The following is a 14,357-nucleotide window of genomic DNA, read 5'->3' on the forward strand; positions in this document are numbered from 1 at the left end:
GCAATAACATCTGATAAACACGTGTATGTGACAAATCAAATTTGAGTTGATTTGATAAACATTCACCATTGGCACTATATGTTGAGTTGACGAGCAAGTAGCAAGTCATTTTATTCTATTCACTCAGTCCATTTATTAACAAACCCAAACATCTTCCAGCAGAAAATACATTTTCGCCCTAATATTGAAAAATGTAGAAAACCAGAAACGTTTTAAAACAGAGGCTTGGGGGTCACCTTAATGAATTGGTTAATTATAAAATATCAGATACCTAAACACTCTAGGTTAAAATAAATTATAAAATATATGATTTCTTAAATAATTTAGCTAAAAATACAATGTATTTGTACAGTCTAGGGAAGCAAAAAGAAGCAGCAACACACAATTAATTATTACCAAAAAAATAACAATCAGATTATGTTTTAGGTCAAAGCCTCAAAACCTTTTTACAAGCCTGCCTGATTTTAGCCATCCTAATGCCATACATAATAGGATTGAAAAGTGGTGGACATATTAGAAAATAAACGAATAAAATAGAGCGAAGTATAGGTGGAAGATGTGCAGTATCATATCTGCCTTGCAGAATCACAAATAAGCAGCCAGAGGAGAAGTTCAGCAAAGAGGCTATATGTGGCATACAGGTATTAAATGCTTTCTGTTTCGTCTCTTTAGAAGACTTTAAACAAATTTGTAGAATTTTTACATATGAGTATATGGTAGGACATATAGTACAAGAAATAGAAAGCACAGTGCCAACAAGACCCCATATGTCATTCAGCGTAGTATTTGAACAGGCAAGCTTGACGACTGAGTAGTTGTCACAATACAGTCTGTCTAGAATGTTACCACAAAATTGCAGTCGCAAACTCAGGGAGATAACGATGGCATTGAGGAAAAAAGAATACAACCAGGACAGTAGAATTAAGCCAAAAACTATTTTAGGTGTCATAATATTGTTATACTGTAGAGGATAACAAATACAAATGTACCTGTCATATGACATAACTGATAAATGACAAAATTCCGTTAAACCGTATGTGTACAACACATAAATCTGGAGATAACAATAAAGAATGGAAATATCATGTGTGTCAGACAGCAAGTAAAACATGAGAGCAGGAAACAAACCAGTGCTCCCATACAACTGATTAACAAACAAAGCACATAGAAACAGATACATGGGTTCATGAAGGCTTCTTTCAATGCAGATAACTCCAATAAGTAAAGCATTGGCAAGAATGATGACAAAATATAAAACAGTTACTACAGCAAAGTAGCAATACTTCATTTGTCCAATATCACCGTATGCAGCAAGCCTAAAGAACTTAAAGTGAGTAGAGTTTTCCATGGTCCTGGTAGATGGTAAAGGTGTGCTGTCAAATGTAGATGAAGAGTAGATAATCCTATATAGTACTGTAGCTTAAATATAAATTGAAACAATGAAATCACAAGGACCAGACAACCTAAATGGAACATTCATTGACCTGTTCTTCTTACTGTGATAGATTTTCCCACATCTATACTCACCAATATAGATGCTTTTTCATTCTCCTGATAACATAATTCATAGCCTAAATCAAACAATATTATACGTTGTATCTTGCACTCGTATTACTTATTACATTAAAATGCTAAATAAATTGATTACATCTAAAGTATGCCAAGTCCTAAATTTATACCGACCATTTCTAATCCATGTTGAACTGCTTAAACTCTGCTCCTCACTTGATTATTATACTTGTGGGGGGAAAAAAGCGTGTCATGGTGTGATGTGGTGTGATATGCAAATAAGCACCAATACCTGGGGAAAATTTGATATTTTCAGAGTCAAGGAAACCATATTGAGAAAAACAGATACAATTTTGAAACACTGGCATTCCAAGGGGTTCAAATCCTTTCTTAAATTCTATAGAAATACAACAATTCATAGAGAATAGTATATTAAACAGGGCATGTCTAGCTGGTATAGAGTCAATTTGCGGGGGGACCGATTAGTCGAGGTAATTGAGGTAAAATGTACATGTAGGTAGAGTTACATTGACTATGCATAGATAATAAACAGAGTAGCAGCAGCGTAAAAGAGGGGTCTGGGTAGCCATTTGAAAAGCTGTACAGGAGTATTAAGGCTTGGGGGAAGAAGCAGTGAAGAAGCCTTTTGGACCTGGACTTGGCGCTCCGGTACCACTTGCCGTGCGGTAGCAGAGAAAACAGTCTATGACTAGGGTGGCTGGAGTCTTTGACAATTTTTAGGCCTTCCTCTGACACCGCCTGGTATAGAGGTCCTCGATGGCAGGAAGCTTTGCCCAAGTGATGTACTGGGCCGTACACACTACCCTTTGTAGTGCCTTGCGGTCGGAGGCAGAGAGAACAGTCTATGACTAGGGTGGCTGGAGTCTTTGACAATTTTTAGGGACTTCCTCTGACATCGCCTGGTATAGAGGTCCTTGATGGCAGGAAGCTTGGCCCAAGTGATGTACTGGGCCATACGCACTACCCTTTGTAGTGCTTTGCGGTCGGAGGCCAAGCACTTGCCATAACAGGCAGTGATGTAACCAGTCAGGATGCTCTCAATGGTGCAGTTGTAGATCCTTTTGAGGATCTGAGGACACATGCCAAATCTTTTCAGTCTCCTGAGGGGGAATAGGTTTTGTCGTGCCCTCGTCACGGGTGTCTTGGTGTGCTAGGACCATGTTACTTATTGGTGATGTGGACACCAAGGTACTTGAAGCTCTCAACCTTCTCCACTACATCCCTGTCGATGAGAATGGGGGCATGTTCGGTCCTCCTTTTCTTGTAGTCCACAATCATCATCTCCTTTGTCTTGATCACGTTGAGGGAGAGGTTGTTGTCCTGGCACCACACGGCAAGGTCTCTGACCTCCTACCTATAGGCTGCTTCATCGTTGTCGGTGATCAGGCCTACTACCGTCATCCGCAGACTTGATGACGGTGTTGGAGTCATTCCTGACTGTGCAGTCATGAGTGAACAGGGAGTACAGGAAGTGACTGAGCAAGCACCCCTGAGGGTTCCCCGTGTTGAGGATCAGAGTGGCGGATGTGTTGTTACCTACCCTTAACACCTGGGGGCGGTCCGTCAGGAAGATCCAGTTGCAGAGGGAAGTGTTTAGTCCCATAGTCCTTAGCTTAGTGATGAGCTTTGAGGGCACTATGGTGTTGAACGTTGAGCTGTAGTCAATGAACAGCATTCTTACATAGGTGTTGTTTTTGTCCAGATGTGAAAGGGCAGTGTGGAGTGCAATAGAGATTATATCATCTGTGTATCTGCTAGGGTGGTATAAAAATAGGAGTGGGTCTAGGGTTTCTGGGATAATGGTGTTGTTGTGAGGCATGACCAGCCTTTCAAAGCATTTCATGGCTACAGACATGAGTACTACAGGTCCGTAGTCATTTAGGCAGGTTAGCTTAGTGTTCTTTTGCACAGGGACTATGGTGGTCTGCTTGAGACATGTTGGTATTACAGACTCAGACAGGGAGGTTGAAAATGTCAGTGTAGACACTTGCCAGTTGGTCAGCGCATGCTCAGAGTACACGTCCTGGTAATTCATCTGGCCCTACTGCCCTGTGAATGTGGACCTGTTTAAAGGTCTTACTCACATCTGCTGTGTAGAACATGATCAAACAGTCGTCCAGAAGAGCGGATGCTCTCATTTATGTTTCAGTGCTACTTGCCTCAAAGCGAGCATAGAAGTAATTTTGCTGGTCTGGTAGGCTCGTGGCACAGCGCTCCAGGACAAGTTGCCTACAGAAATAAAGGAACTTAAAATCAAGAAATTCAACCAAGACAAAAAAGACAACGCCGATGGTAAAGTCTACTTCTGGAGAAACCCTGACAAAAGAGGTCCTGCTCCCCCTCTCCGTGACAGACGCAGGAGGGATTCCGCTTACTTCGATCCACCCTTGTCTGATCAACACTCCACAACCAGCGCCTCATCGGCTTCCAGTGGTAGTTTTTTATTCAACGAGAGACTGGACGGACGGAAAGGCGGAAGTGGCCTCTGGCACACGCATCGACGAGATGCTGCACCCGACGGGCTAAGAAGAAACGACTATCAGAGGCAGAGGAGACCGTTCACACAGTCCCAGAACTCACGGGACTGAGTGTCTTTAATTTATCAAGCAAGATATTGAGCCCTGCCCATGTCTCTTTGCTTAATAAAGGGTTATCTTTTGTGCCTACAACCCAGTGCAATGATTTTGATGTTAAGTTTTTTAGAAATATCCGTTTAAGGGAATACTTTAGCTCCCCTAATTCTGACACTTCTATTGAACCAGTAGGTTGCTCTCCTGCACATACTCCGACTCCTTTTAGAAGCAAGAGTTATTTTATACCTCCAGCCAATCGCAATCACTCTATCGAGACATATTGCAGGCTTGTGGAAAATTATGTTGGACATCTCCTTAAGAATAAACAGGGGTCCAAATCTTTCCATAATTTACCTAAGGATGAAAAACAAGCTTTGCTTGATTTACAATCCGATACGTCAGTCCTTATTCGTCCTGCTGATAAGGGTGGGTCAGTTGTACTCATGGATAGGACAGTTTATGTACATGAGTGTCATAGACAGCTGCTAGACAACACCTTATACAAGAAACTCAGAAGTGACCCCACTTCCCAATTTCAGAATACTATCTTTACTGTCCTAGATGGGTATTTAAGTTCTGGTCAGATTAACCAAAAAAGAACATGATTTTTTGGCTATTCAACACTAAAATTGCCACTTTCTATAACTTTGCCGAAATTACACAAGAATGTTACACAACCTCCAGGGCGCCCTATTGTAGCGGGCATTGACGCAGTAACGGCCCCTCTATTTACTTTTGTTGACTTTTTTATTAGACCACTCGCAGAACAGCTCCCCTCCTTTGTAAAGGACACCAGCAGTATGATCTCTATCATTGAATCTCTTGATCCTCTCCCTGAGAATACCTTGTTAGTTACTTTTGATGTTGAATCGTTATACACAAATATTCCACACGAGGGCGGTATTGAAGCTATGGAACATTTTTTTCTGCAACGTGACCCTAATGAACAGTGGCTGAAATATTACTCACACATAACTATTTAATGTTTCTAAATGATTTCTTTATTCAGACGAAAGGTACTGCTATGGGATCCCCCATGGATCCTAACTATGCTCATTTGTATGTAGATTACAGTCTATTTTCAATCCTCTCAAAAATGTTTTCTTGCCTCACATTATTTGGAAACGGTATATTGATGATATTTTTGTTCTATGGAGGGTGATGCAAAACAGCTCCAGGCGTTCCATGCTTTTCTTAACTCCTGTTCGGATCATTTGAGATTTACTATGCAATCTGACAAATGTCAAATCAGTTTTCTTGATCTTCTGATCTTGTGTGAAGATAATGTTCTATACACTGATCTTTACAGGAAGCCTACTGATCGTGACAGTTTGTTGAGGGCTGATAGTTGTCACCCACTTCCCTTGAAAAATTGTTTGCCCTACATCCAATTCTGTCAAATCAAAAGAATTTGCAAAAAACAATCAGATTTCCACAGAAATATGGCTGAGACGCAAAGAAAGTTCAAGGAGAGGGGCTACAAGAATGATCAGATTAATATTGCCATTGAGAAAATTCAAAACAAAACGAGACATGACCTTTTTCAAGGTCAGTCTCGCAAAAAGACGCATTCTTGTGTTCTAACTACCCGCTATTCAAAGTGCTCTGAACAAATTAAGGGAATTGTTCACAAACATTGGCACATCCTAAAATCCGATGATAGTCTCGGTAATGTGTTTTTGGACCTTCCCTTGGTCGTATTCTCGCGGGGCAGAAATCTCAGAGACCAATTGGTACACTCTGATTTACTACCCCAAGATATTCCTGAACAACGTCTATTTGCGCCCCTACTGGATGGGAATTACAAATGTAATGGCTGTGCTCAATGCAATGGCACTTATAAATGTAGATCCGTCAAACACCCACAAACAGGGAAATCGATCCCAATAAAAGGTGTTATTACGTGCTCCACTAAGGCAGTTATTTATCTTATAACTTGTCCTTGTGGTAAAAATTATGTAGGTAAAACAAAGCGCGAATTAAAAGTACGTATCTCAGAGCATCGTAGCACCATTAGGTGTAAAAACTTTACTTATCCAGTTGCGGCCCACTTCTTGGAGGCAGGCCACTCGATTTTGTCTCTGCGTTATATTGGCATCGAACATGTCACCCTCCCTAGGAGAGGGGTGACCTTGATAATTTATTGTTAAAACGAGAGGCTGCCTGGATCTTTAACTTAAAGACCCTTGCGCCCTTCGGTCTCAACGTAGACTTTGATCTGAAGCCATTCTTGTGATTATTGTGACTTTGCCATTGTAATTGTTTGTAAGCTTGTGTAGTCAAATTAATCTATGATCGTATGCTATCCATTTGTTGTTTGTATGCTGTTCTTTGTATGACATTTTAATATTTGATAATTAATCAATGACATTAGGCCACTCTTGGCTATGATTACAGACTCCTGTGTCTTTTGACACTACATAAACGAGTCATCCTGCAGTGTTTGTGATTATATCCTGATGAAGACAGCTTGGCTGTCGAAACGTTGGTAATTACACTTTTGCATCTGAGCTCCTAGAGTGTGCGGCTCTCTTTTATTTTCAAGGCTCGTGTCACTGGGTAGCTCTCGGCTGTGCTTCCCTTTGTAGTCTGTAATAGTTTGCAAGCCCTGCCACATCCGACGAAAGTCAGAGTCAGCACAGTACGATTCAATCTTGTATTGACGCTTTGCCTGTTTGATGGTTCGTCTGAGGGCATAGCGGGATTTCTTATAAGCTTCTGGGTTAGAGTCCCGCTCCTTGAAAGCTGCCGCTCTACCCTTTAGCTCAGTGCGGATGTTGCCTGTAATCCATGGCTTCTGGTTGGGGTATGTACGTACAAACACTGTGGGGACAACGTCATCGATGCATTTATTGACGAAGCCAGTGACTGATGTGGTGTACTCCTCAATGCCATCGGAAGAATCCCGGAACATATAGTCTCTGCTAGCAAAATTGTCCTGTAGCTTAGCATCTGTTTCATCTGACCATTTTTTTTATTGACCGAGTCACTGGTGCTTCCTGCTTTAATTTTTGCTTGTAAGCAGGAATCAGGAGGATATAATTATGGTCAGATTTGTCAAATGGAGGGTGAGGGAGAGCTTTATACATGTCTCTGTGTGAGAAGTAAAGGTGGTCTAGAGTTTTTTTTCCCTGTGTTTGCACACTTAACATGCTGGTAGAGATTTGGTAAAACAGATTTAAGTTTCCCTGCATTAACCTGCTGAGTGTAGGGGGCAGTATTTTGATGTTTGGATAAAAAAACATACCCAAATGAAACTGCCTATTTCTCAGGCCCAGAATCTAGAATATGTATATAATTGTTAGATTATGATATAAAACAGTTTTTGAAACTAATCTGAAAACAAGACTCCCTAAATTTTATCCGCATATCGATTGCGCAACCAGGGGTGGAAAAACCTTGGATCATTGTTACTCTAACTTCCGAGACGCATATAAGGCCCTGCCCCGCCCTCCTTTCGGAAAAGCTGACCACGACTCCATTTTGTTGATCCCTGCCTACAGACAGAAACTAAAACAAGAGGCTCCCACGCTGAGGTCTGTCCAACGCTGGTCCGACCAAGCTGACTCCACACTCCAAGACTGCTTCCATCACGTGGACTGGGACATGTTTCATATTGCGTCAGATAACAATATTGACGAATACGCTGATTCGGTGTGCGAGTTCATTAGAACGTGCGTTGAAGATGTCGTTCCCATAGCAACGATTAAAACATTCCCTAACCAGAAACCGTGGATTGATGGCAGCATTCGCGTGAAACTGAAAGCACGAACCACTGCTTTTAATCAGGGCAAGGTGACTGGTAACATGACCTAATACAAACAGTGCAGCTATTCCCTCCGCAAGGCTATCAAACAAGCTAAGCGTCAGTACAGAGACAAAGTAGAATCTCAATTCAACGGCTCAGACACAAGAGGCATGTGGCAGGGTCTACAGTCAATCACGAATTACAAGAAGAAATCCAGCCCAGTCACGGACCAGGATGTCCTGCTCCCAGGCAGACTAAATAACTTTTTTGCCCGCTTTGAGGACAATACAGTGCTACTGACACGGCCTGCAACGAAAACATGCGGACTCTCCTTCACTGCAGCCGAGGTGAGTAAGACATTTAAACGTGTTAACCCTCGCAAGGCTGCAGGCCCAGACGGCATCCCCAGCCGCGCCCTCAGAGCATGCGCAGACCAGCTGGCCGGTGTGTTTACGGACATATTCCATCAATCCCTTTACCAGTCTGCTGTTCCCACATGCTTCAAGAGGGCCACCATTGTTCCTGTTCCCAAGAAAGCTAAGGTAACTGAGCTAAACGACTACCACCCGTAGTACTCACTTCCGTCATCATGAAGTGCTTTGAGAGACTAGTCAAGGACCATATCACCTCCACCCTACCCGACACCCTAGACCCACTCCAATTTGCTTACCGCCCAAATAGGTCCACAGACGATGCAATCTCAACCACACTGCACACTGCCCTGACCCATCTGGACAAGAGGAATACCTATGTGAGAATGCTGTTCATCGACTAAAGCTCGGCATTCAACACCATAGTACCCTCCAAGCTCGTCATCAAGCTAGAGACCCTGGGTCTCGACCAGGCCCTGTGCAACTGGGTACTGGACTTCCTGACGGGCCGCCCCCAGGTGGTGAGGGTAGGCAACAACATCTCCACCCCGCTGATCCTCAACACTGGGGCCCCACAAGGGTGCGTTCTGAGCCCTCTCCTGTACTCCCTGTTCACCCACGACTGCGTGGCCACGCACGCCTCCAACTCAATCATCAAGTTTGCGGACGACACAACAGTGGTAGGCTTGATTACCAACAACGACGAGACGGCCTACAGGGAGGAGGTGAGGGCCCTCGGAGTGTGGTGTCAGGAAAATAACCTCACACTCAACGTCAACAAAACTAAGGAGATGATTGTGGACTTCAGGAAACAGCAGAGGGAACACCCCCCTATCCACATCGATGGAACAGTAGTGGAGAGGGTAGCAAGTTTTAAGTTCCTCGGCATACACATCACAGACAAACTGAATTGGTCCACTCACACAGACAGCATTGTGAAGAAGGCGCAGCAGCGCCTCTTCAACCTCAGGAGGCTGAAGAAATTTGGCTTGTCACCAAAAGCACTCACAAACTTCTACAGATGCACAATCGAGAGCATCCTGGAGGGCTGTATCACCGCCTGGTATGGCAACTGCTCCGCCCTCAACCGTAAGGCTCTCCAGAGGGTAGTGAGGTCTGCACAACGCATCACCGGGGGCAAACTACCTGCCCTCCAGGACACCTACACCACCCGATGTCACAGGAAGGCCATAAAGATCATCAAGGACATCAACCACCCGAGCCACTGCCTGTTCACCCCGCTATCATCCAGAAGGCGAGGTCAGTACAGGTGCATCAAAGCTGGGACCGAGAGACTGAAAAACAGATTCTATCTCAAGGCCATCAGACTGTTAAACAGCCACCACTAACATTGAGTGGCTGCTGCCAACACACTGACACTGACTCAACTCCAGCCACTTTAATAATGGGAATTGATGGGAAATGATGTAAATATATCACTAGCCACTTTAAACAATGCTACCTTATATAATGTTACTTACCCTACATTATTCATCTCATATGCATACGTATATACTGTGCTCTATATCATCGACTGTATCCTTATGTAATACATGTATCACTAGCCACTTTAACTATGCCACTTTGTTTACATACTCATCTCATATGTATATACTGTACTCGATACCACTACTACTAATACATACTACTGTATCTTGCCTATGCTGCTCTGTACCATCACTCATTCATATATCCTTATGTACATATTCTTTATCCCCTTACACTGTGTACAAGACAGTAGTTTTGGAATTGTTAGTTAGATTACTTGTTGGTTATTACTGCATTGTCGGAACTAGAAGCACAAGCATTTCGCTACACTCGCATTAACATCTGCTAACCATGTGTATGTGACAAATAAAATTTGATTTGATTTGATTTGATATCTTGCATTACTCATCTCAGATGTGTATACTGTATTCTGTACTATCTACTGTATCTCAGTCTATGCCGCTCTGACATTGCTTGTCCATATATTTATATATTCTTAATTCCAGTGTATTAGGCATTAGTTGTGAAATTGTTAGATGTTACTTGTTAGATATTGCTGCACTGCCGGAACTAGAAGCACAAGCATTTCACTACACCCGCAATAACATCTGATAAACACGTGTATGTGACAAATCAAATGTGAGTTGATTTGATAAACATTCACCATTGGCACTATATGTTGAGTTTTTGACGAGCAAGTAGCAACTCATTTTATTCTATTCACTCAGTCTATTTATTAACAAATCCAAACATCTGCCAGCAGAAAATAATTTTTCGCCCTAATATTGAAAAATGTAGAAAACCAGAAACGTTTTAAAACAGAGGCTTGGGGGTCACCTTATTTAATTGGTTCATTATAAAATATCAGATACCTAAAATGAAAACACTCTAGGTTAAAATAAATGATAAAAGATACAATTTCTTAAATCATTTTGCCAAATATACAATGTATTTGTACAGTCTAGGGAAGCAAAAAGAAGCAGCAACACACAATTAATTATTACCAAAAAAATAACAATCAGATTATGTTTTAGGTCAAAGCCTCAATACCTTTTTACAAGCCTGCCTGATTTTAGCCATCCTAATGCCATACATAATAGGATTGAAAAGTGGTGGACATATTAGAAAATAAACTAATAAAATTGTGCGAAGTATAGGTGGAAGATGTGCAGTATCATATCTGCCTTGTAGAATCACAAATAAGCAGCCAGAGGAGAAGTTCAGCAAAGAGGCTATATGTGGCATACAGGTGTTAAATGCTTTCTGTTTCGTCTCTTTAGAAGACTTTAAACAAATTTGTAGAATTTTTACATATGAGTATATGGTAGGACATATAGTACAAGAAAAAGAAAGCACAGTGCAAACAAGACCCCATATGTTATTCAGCATAGTATTTGAACAGGCAAGCTTGACGACTGAGTAGTTGTCACAATACACTCTGTCTAGAATGTTACCACAAAATTGCAGTCGCAAACTCAGGGAGATAACGATGGCATTGAGGAAAAAAGAATACAACCAGGACAGTAGAATTAAGCCAAAAACTATTTTAGGTGTCATAATATTGTTATACTGTAGAGGATAACAAATACAAATGTACCTGTCATATGACATAACTGATAAATTACTAAATTCTGTTATAGCATATGTGTACAACACATAAATCTGGAGATAACAATAAAGAAGGGAAATATCATGTGTGTCAGACAGCAAGTAAAACATGAGAGCAGGAAACAAACCAGTGCTCCCATATAACTGATTAACAAACAAAGCACATAGAAACAGATACATGGGTTCATGAAGGCTTCTTTCAATGCAGATAACTCCAATAAGTAAAGCATTGGCAAGAATGATGACAAAATATAAAACAGTTACTACAGCAAAGTAGCAATACTTCATTTGTCCGATATCACCGTATGCAGCAAGCCTAAAGAACTTAAAGGGAGTAGAGTTTTCCATGGTCCTGGTAGATGGTAAAGGTGTGCTGTCAAATTTAGATGAAGAGTAGATAATCCTATATAGTACTGTAGCTTAAATATAAATTGAAACAATGAAATCACAAGGACCAGACAACCTAAATGGAACATTCATTGACCTGTTCTTCTTACTGTGATAAATTTTCCCACATCTATACTAACCAATATAGATGCTTTTTCATTCTCCTGATAACATAATTCATAGCCTAAATCAAACAATATTATACTTTGTATCTTGCACTCGTATTACTTATTACATTAAAATGCTAAATAAATTGATTACATCTAAAGTATGCCAAGTCCTACATTTATACCGACCATTTCTAATCCATGTTGAACTGCTTAAACTCAGCTCCTCACTTGATTATTATACTTGTGGGGGGAAAAATCGTGTCATGGTGTGATATGGTGTGATATGCAAATAAGCACCAATACCTGGGGAAAATTTGATCTTTTCAGAGTCAAGGAAACCATATTGAGAAAAACAGATACAATTTTGTAACACAGGCCTGCTAAGGGCTTCAAATCCTTTCTTAAATTCTATAGAAATACAACAATTCATAGAGAATAGTATATTAAACAGGGCATGTCTAGCTGGTATAGAGTCAATTTGCGGGGGGACCGATTAGTCGAGGTAATTGAGGTAAAATGTACATGTAGGTAGAGTTACATTGACTATGCATAGATAATAAACAGAGTAGCAGCAGCGTAAAAGAGGGGTCTGGGTAGCCATTTGAAAAGCTGTACAGGAGTATTAAGGCTTGGGGGAAGAAGCAGTGAAGAAGCCTTTTGGACCTGGACTTGGCGCTCCGGTACCACTTGCCGTGCGGTAGCAGAGAAAACAGTCTATGACTAGGGTGGCTGGAGTCTTTGACAATTTTTAGGCCTTCCTCTGACACCGCCTGGTATAGAGGTCCTCGATGGCAGGAAGCTACCCTTTGTAGTGCTTTGCGGTCGGAGGCCAAGCACTTGCCATAACAGGCAGTGATGTAACCAGTCAGGATGCTCTCAATGGTGCAGTTGTAGATCCTTTTGAGGATCTGAGGACACATGCCAAATCTTTTCAGTCTCCTGAGGGGGAATAGGTTTTGTCGTGCCCTCGTCACGGGTGTCTTGGTGTGCTAGGACCATGTTACTTATTGGTGATGTGGACACCAAGGTACTTGAAGCTCTCAACCTTCTCCACTACATCCCTGTCGATGAGAATGGGGGCATGTTCGGTCCTCCTTTTCTTGTAGTCCACAATCATAATCTCCTTTGTCTTGATCACGTTGAGGGAGAGGTTGTTGTCCTGGCACCACACGGCAAGGTCTCTGACCTCCTACCTATAGGCTGCTTCATCGTTGTCGGTGATCAGGCCTACTACCGTCATTTGCAGACTTGATGACGGTGTTGGAGTCATTCCTGACTGTGCAGTCATGAGTGAACAGGGAGTACAGGAAGTGACTGAGCAAGCACCCCTGAGGGTTCCCCGTGTTGAGGATCAGAGTGGCGGATGTGTTGTTACCTACCCTTAACACCTGGGGGCGGTCCGTCAGGAAGATCCAGTTGCAGAGGGAAGTGTTTAGTCCCATAGTCCTTAGCTTAGTGATGAGCTTTGAGGGCACTATGGTGTTGAACGTTGAGCTGTAGTCAATGAACAGCATTCTTACATAGGTGTTGTTTTTGTCCAGATGTGAAAGGGCAGTGTGGAGTGCAATAGAGATTATATCATCTGTGTATCTGCTAGGGTGGTATAAAAATAGGAGTGGGTCTAGGGTTTCTGGGATAATGGTGTTGTTGTGAGGCATGACCAGCCTTTCAAAGCATTTCCTGGCTACAGACATGAGTACTACAGGTCCGTAGTCATTTAGGCAGGTTAGCTTAGTGTTCTTTTGCACAGGGACTATGGTGGTCTGCTTGAGACATGTTGGTATTACAGACTCAGACAGGGAGGTTGAAAATGTTAGTGTAGACACTTGCCAGTTGGTCAGCGCATGCTCAGAGTACACGTCCTGGTAATTCATCTGGCCCTACTGCCCTGTGAATGTGGACCTGTTTAAAGGTCTTACTCACATCTGCTGTGTAGAGCATGATCACACAGTCGTCCAGAAGAGCGGATGCTCTCATTTATGTTTCAGTGCTACTTGCCTCAAAGCGAGCATAGAAGTAATTTAGCTGGTCTGGTAGGCCTGTGTCACAGCGCTCCAGGACAAGTTGTCTACAGAAATAAAGGAACTTAAAATCAAGAAATTCAACCAAGACAAAAAAGACAACGCCGATGGTAAAGTCTACTTCTGGAGAAACCCTGACAAAAAAGGTCCTGCTCCCCCTCTCCGTGACAGCAGGAGGGATGACGCTTACTTCGATCCACCCTTGTCTGATCAACGCTCCACAACCAGCGCCTCATCGGCTTCCAGTGGTAGTTTTTTATTCAACGAGAGACTGGACAGAAGGAAAGGCGGAAGTGGCCGCAGGCACACGCATCGACAAGATGCCGCACCCGACGGGGTAAGAAGAAACGTCTATCAGAGGCAGAGGAGACCGTTCACACAGTCCCTGAACTCACAGGACTGAGTGTCTTTAATTTATCAAGCAAGATATTGAGCCCTGCCCATGTCTCTTTGCTTAATAAAGGGTTATCTTTTGTGCCTACAACCCAGTGCAATGTTTTTGATGTTAAGGTAGACATGTT

General features: G+C 42.3%; 2 protein-coding genes across 2 annotated transcripts; both read right to left on the reverse strand.

Annotated features, from left to right (window-relative positions):
- Positions 1 to 427: 427 nt before the first annotated feature.
- On the reverse strand, positions 428 to 1,348 carry LOC118943997 (olfactory receptor 11A1-like). The gene has a single exon (XM_036961074.1). The coding sequence runs from the start codon at positions 1,346 to 1,348 to the stop codon at positions 428 to 430; it is 921 nt and encodes a 306-aa protein (XP_036816969.1).
- Positions 1,349 to 10,745: 9,397 nt separating this feature from the next.
- Positions 10,746 to 11,666, reverse strand: LOC110503335 (olfactory receptor 11A1-like). Its single transcript, XM_021581701.2, has one exon. It carries the CDS (start codon positions 11,664 to 11,666, stop codon positions 10,746 to 10,748), a length of 921 nt encoding a protein of 306 aa, XP_021437376.2.
- Positions 11,667 to 14,357: the final 2,691 nt, after the last annotated feature.

The sequence above is a fragment of the Oncorhynchus mykiss genome, chromosome 24 (assembly GCF_013265735.2).
Source record: "Oncorhynchus mykiss isolate Arlee chromosome 24, USDA_OmykA_1.1, whole genome shotgun sequence".
Lineage (NCBI taxonomy): Eukaryota > Metazoa > Chordata > Actinopteri > Salmoniformes > Salmonidae > Oncorhynchus > Oncorhynchus mykiss.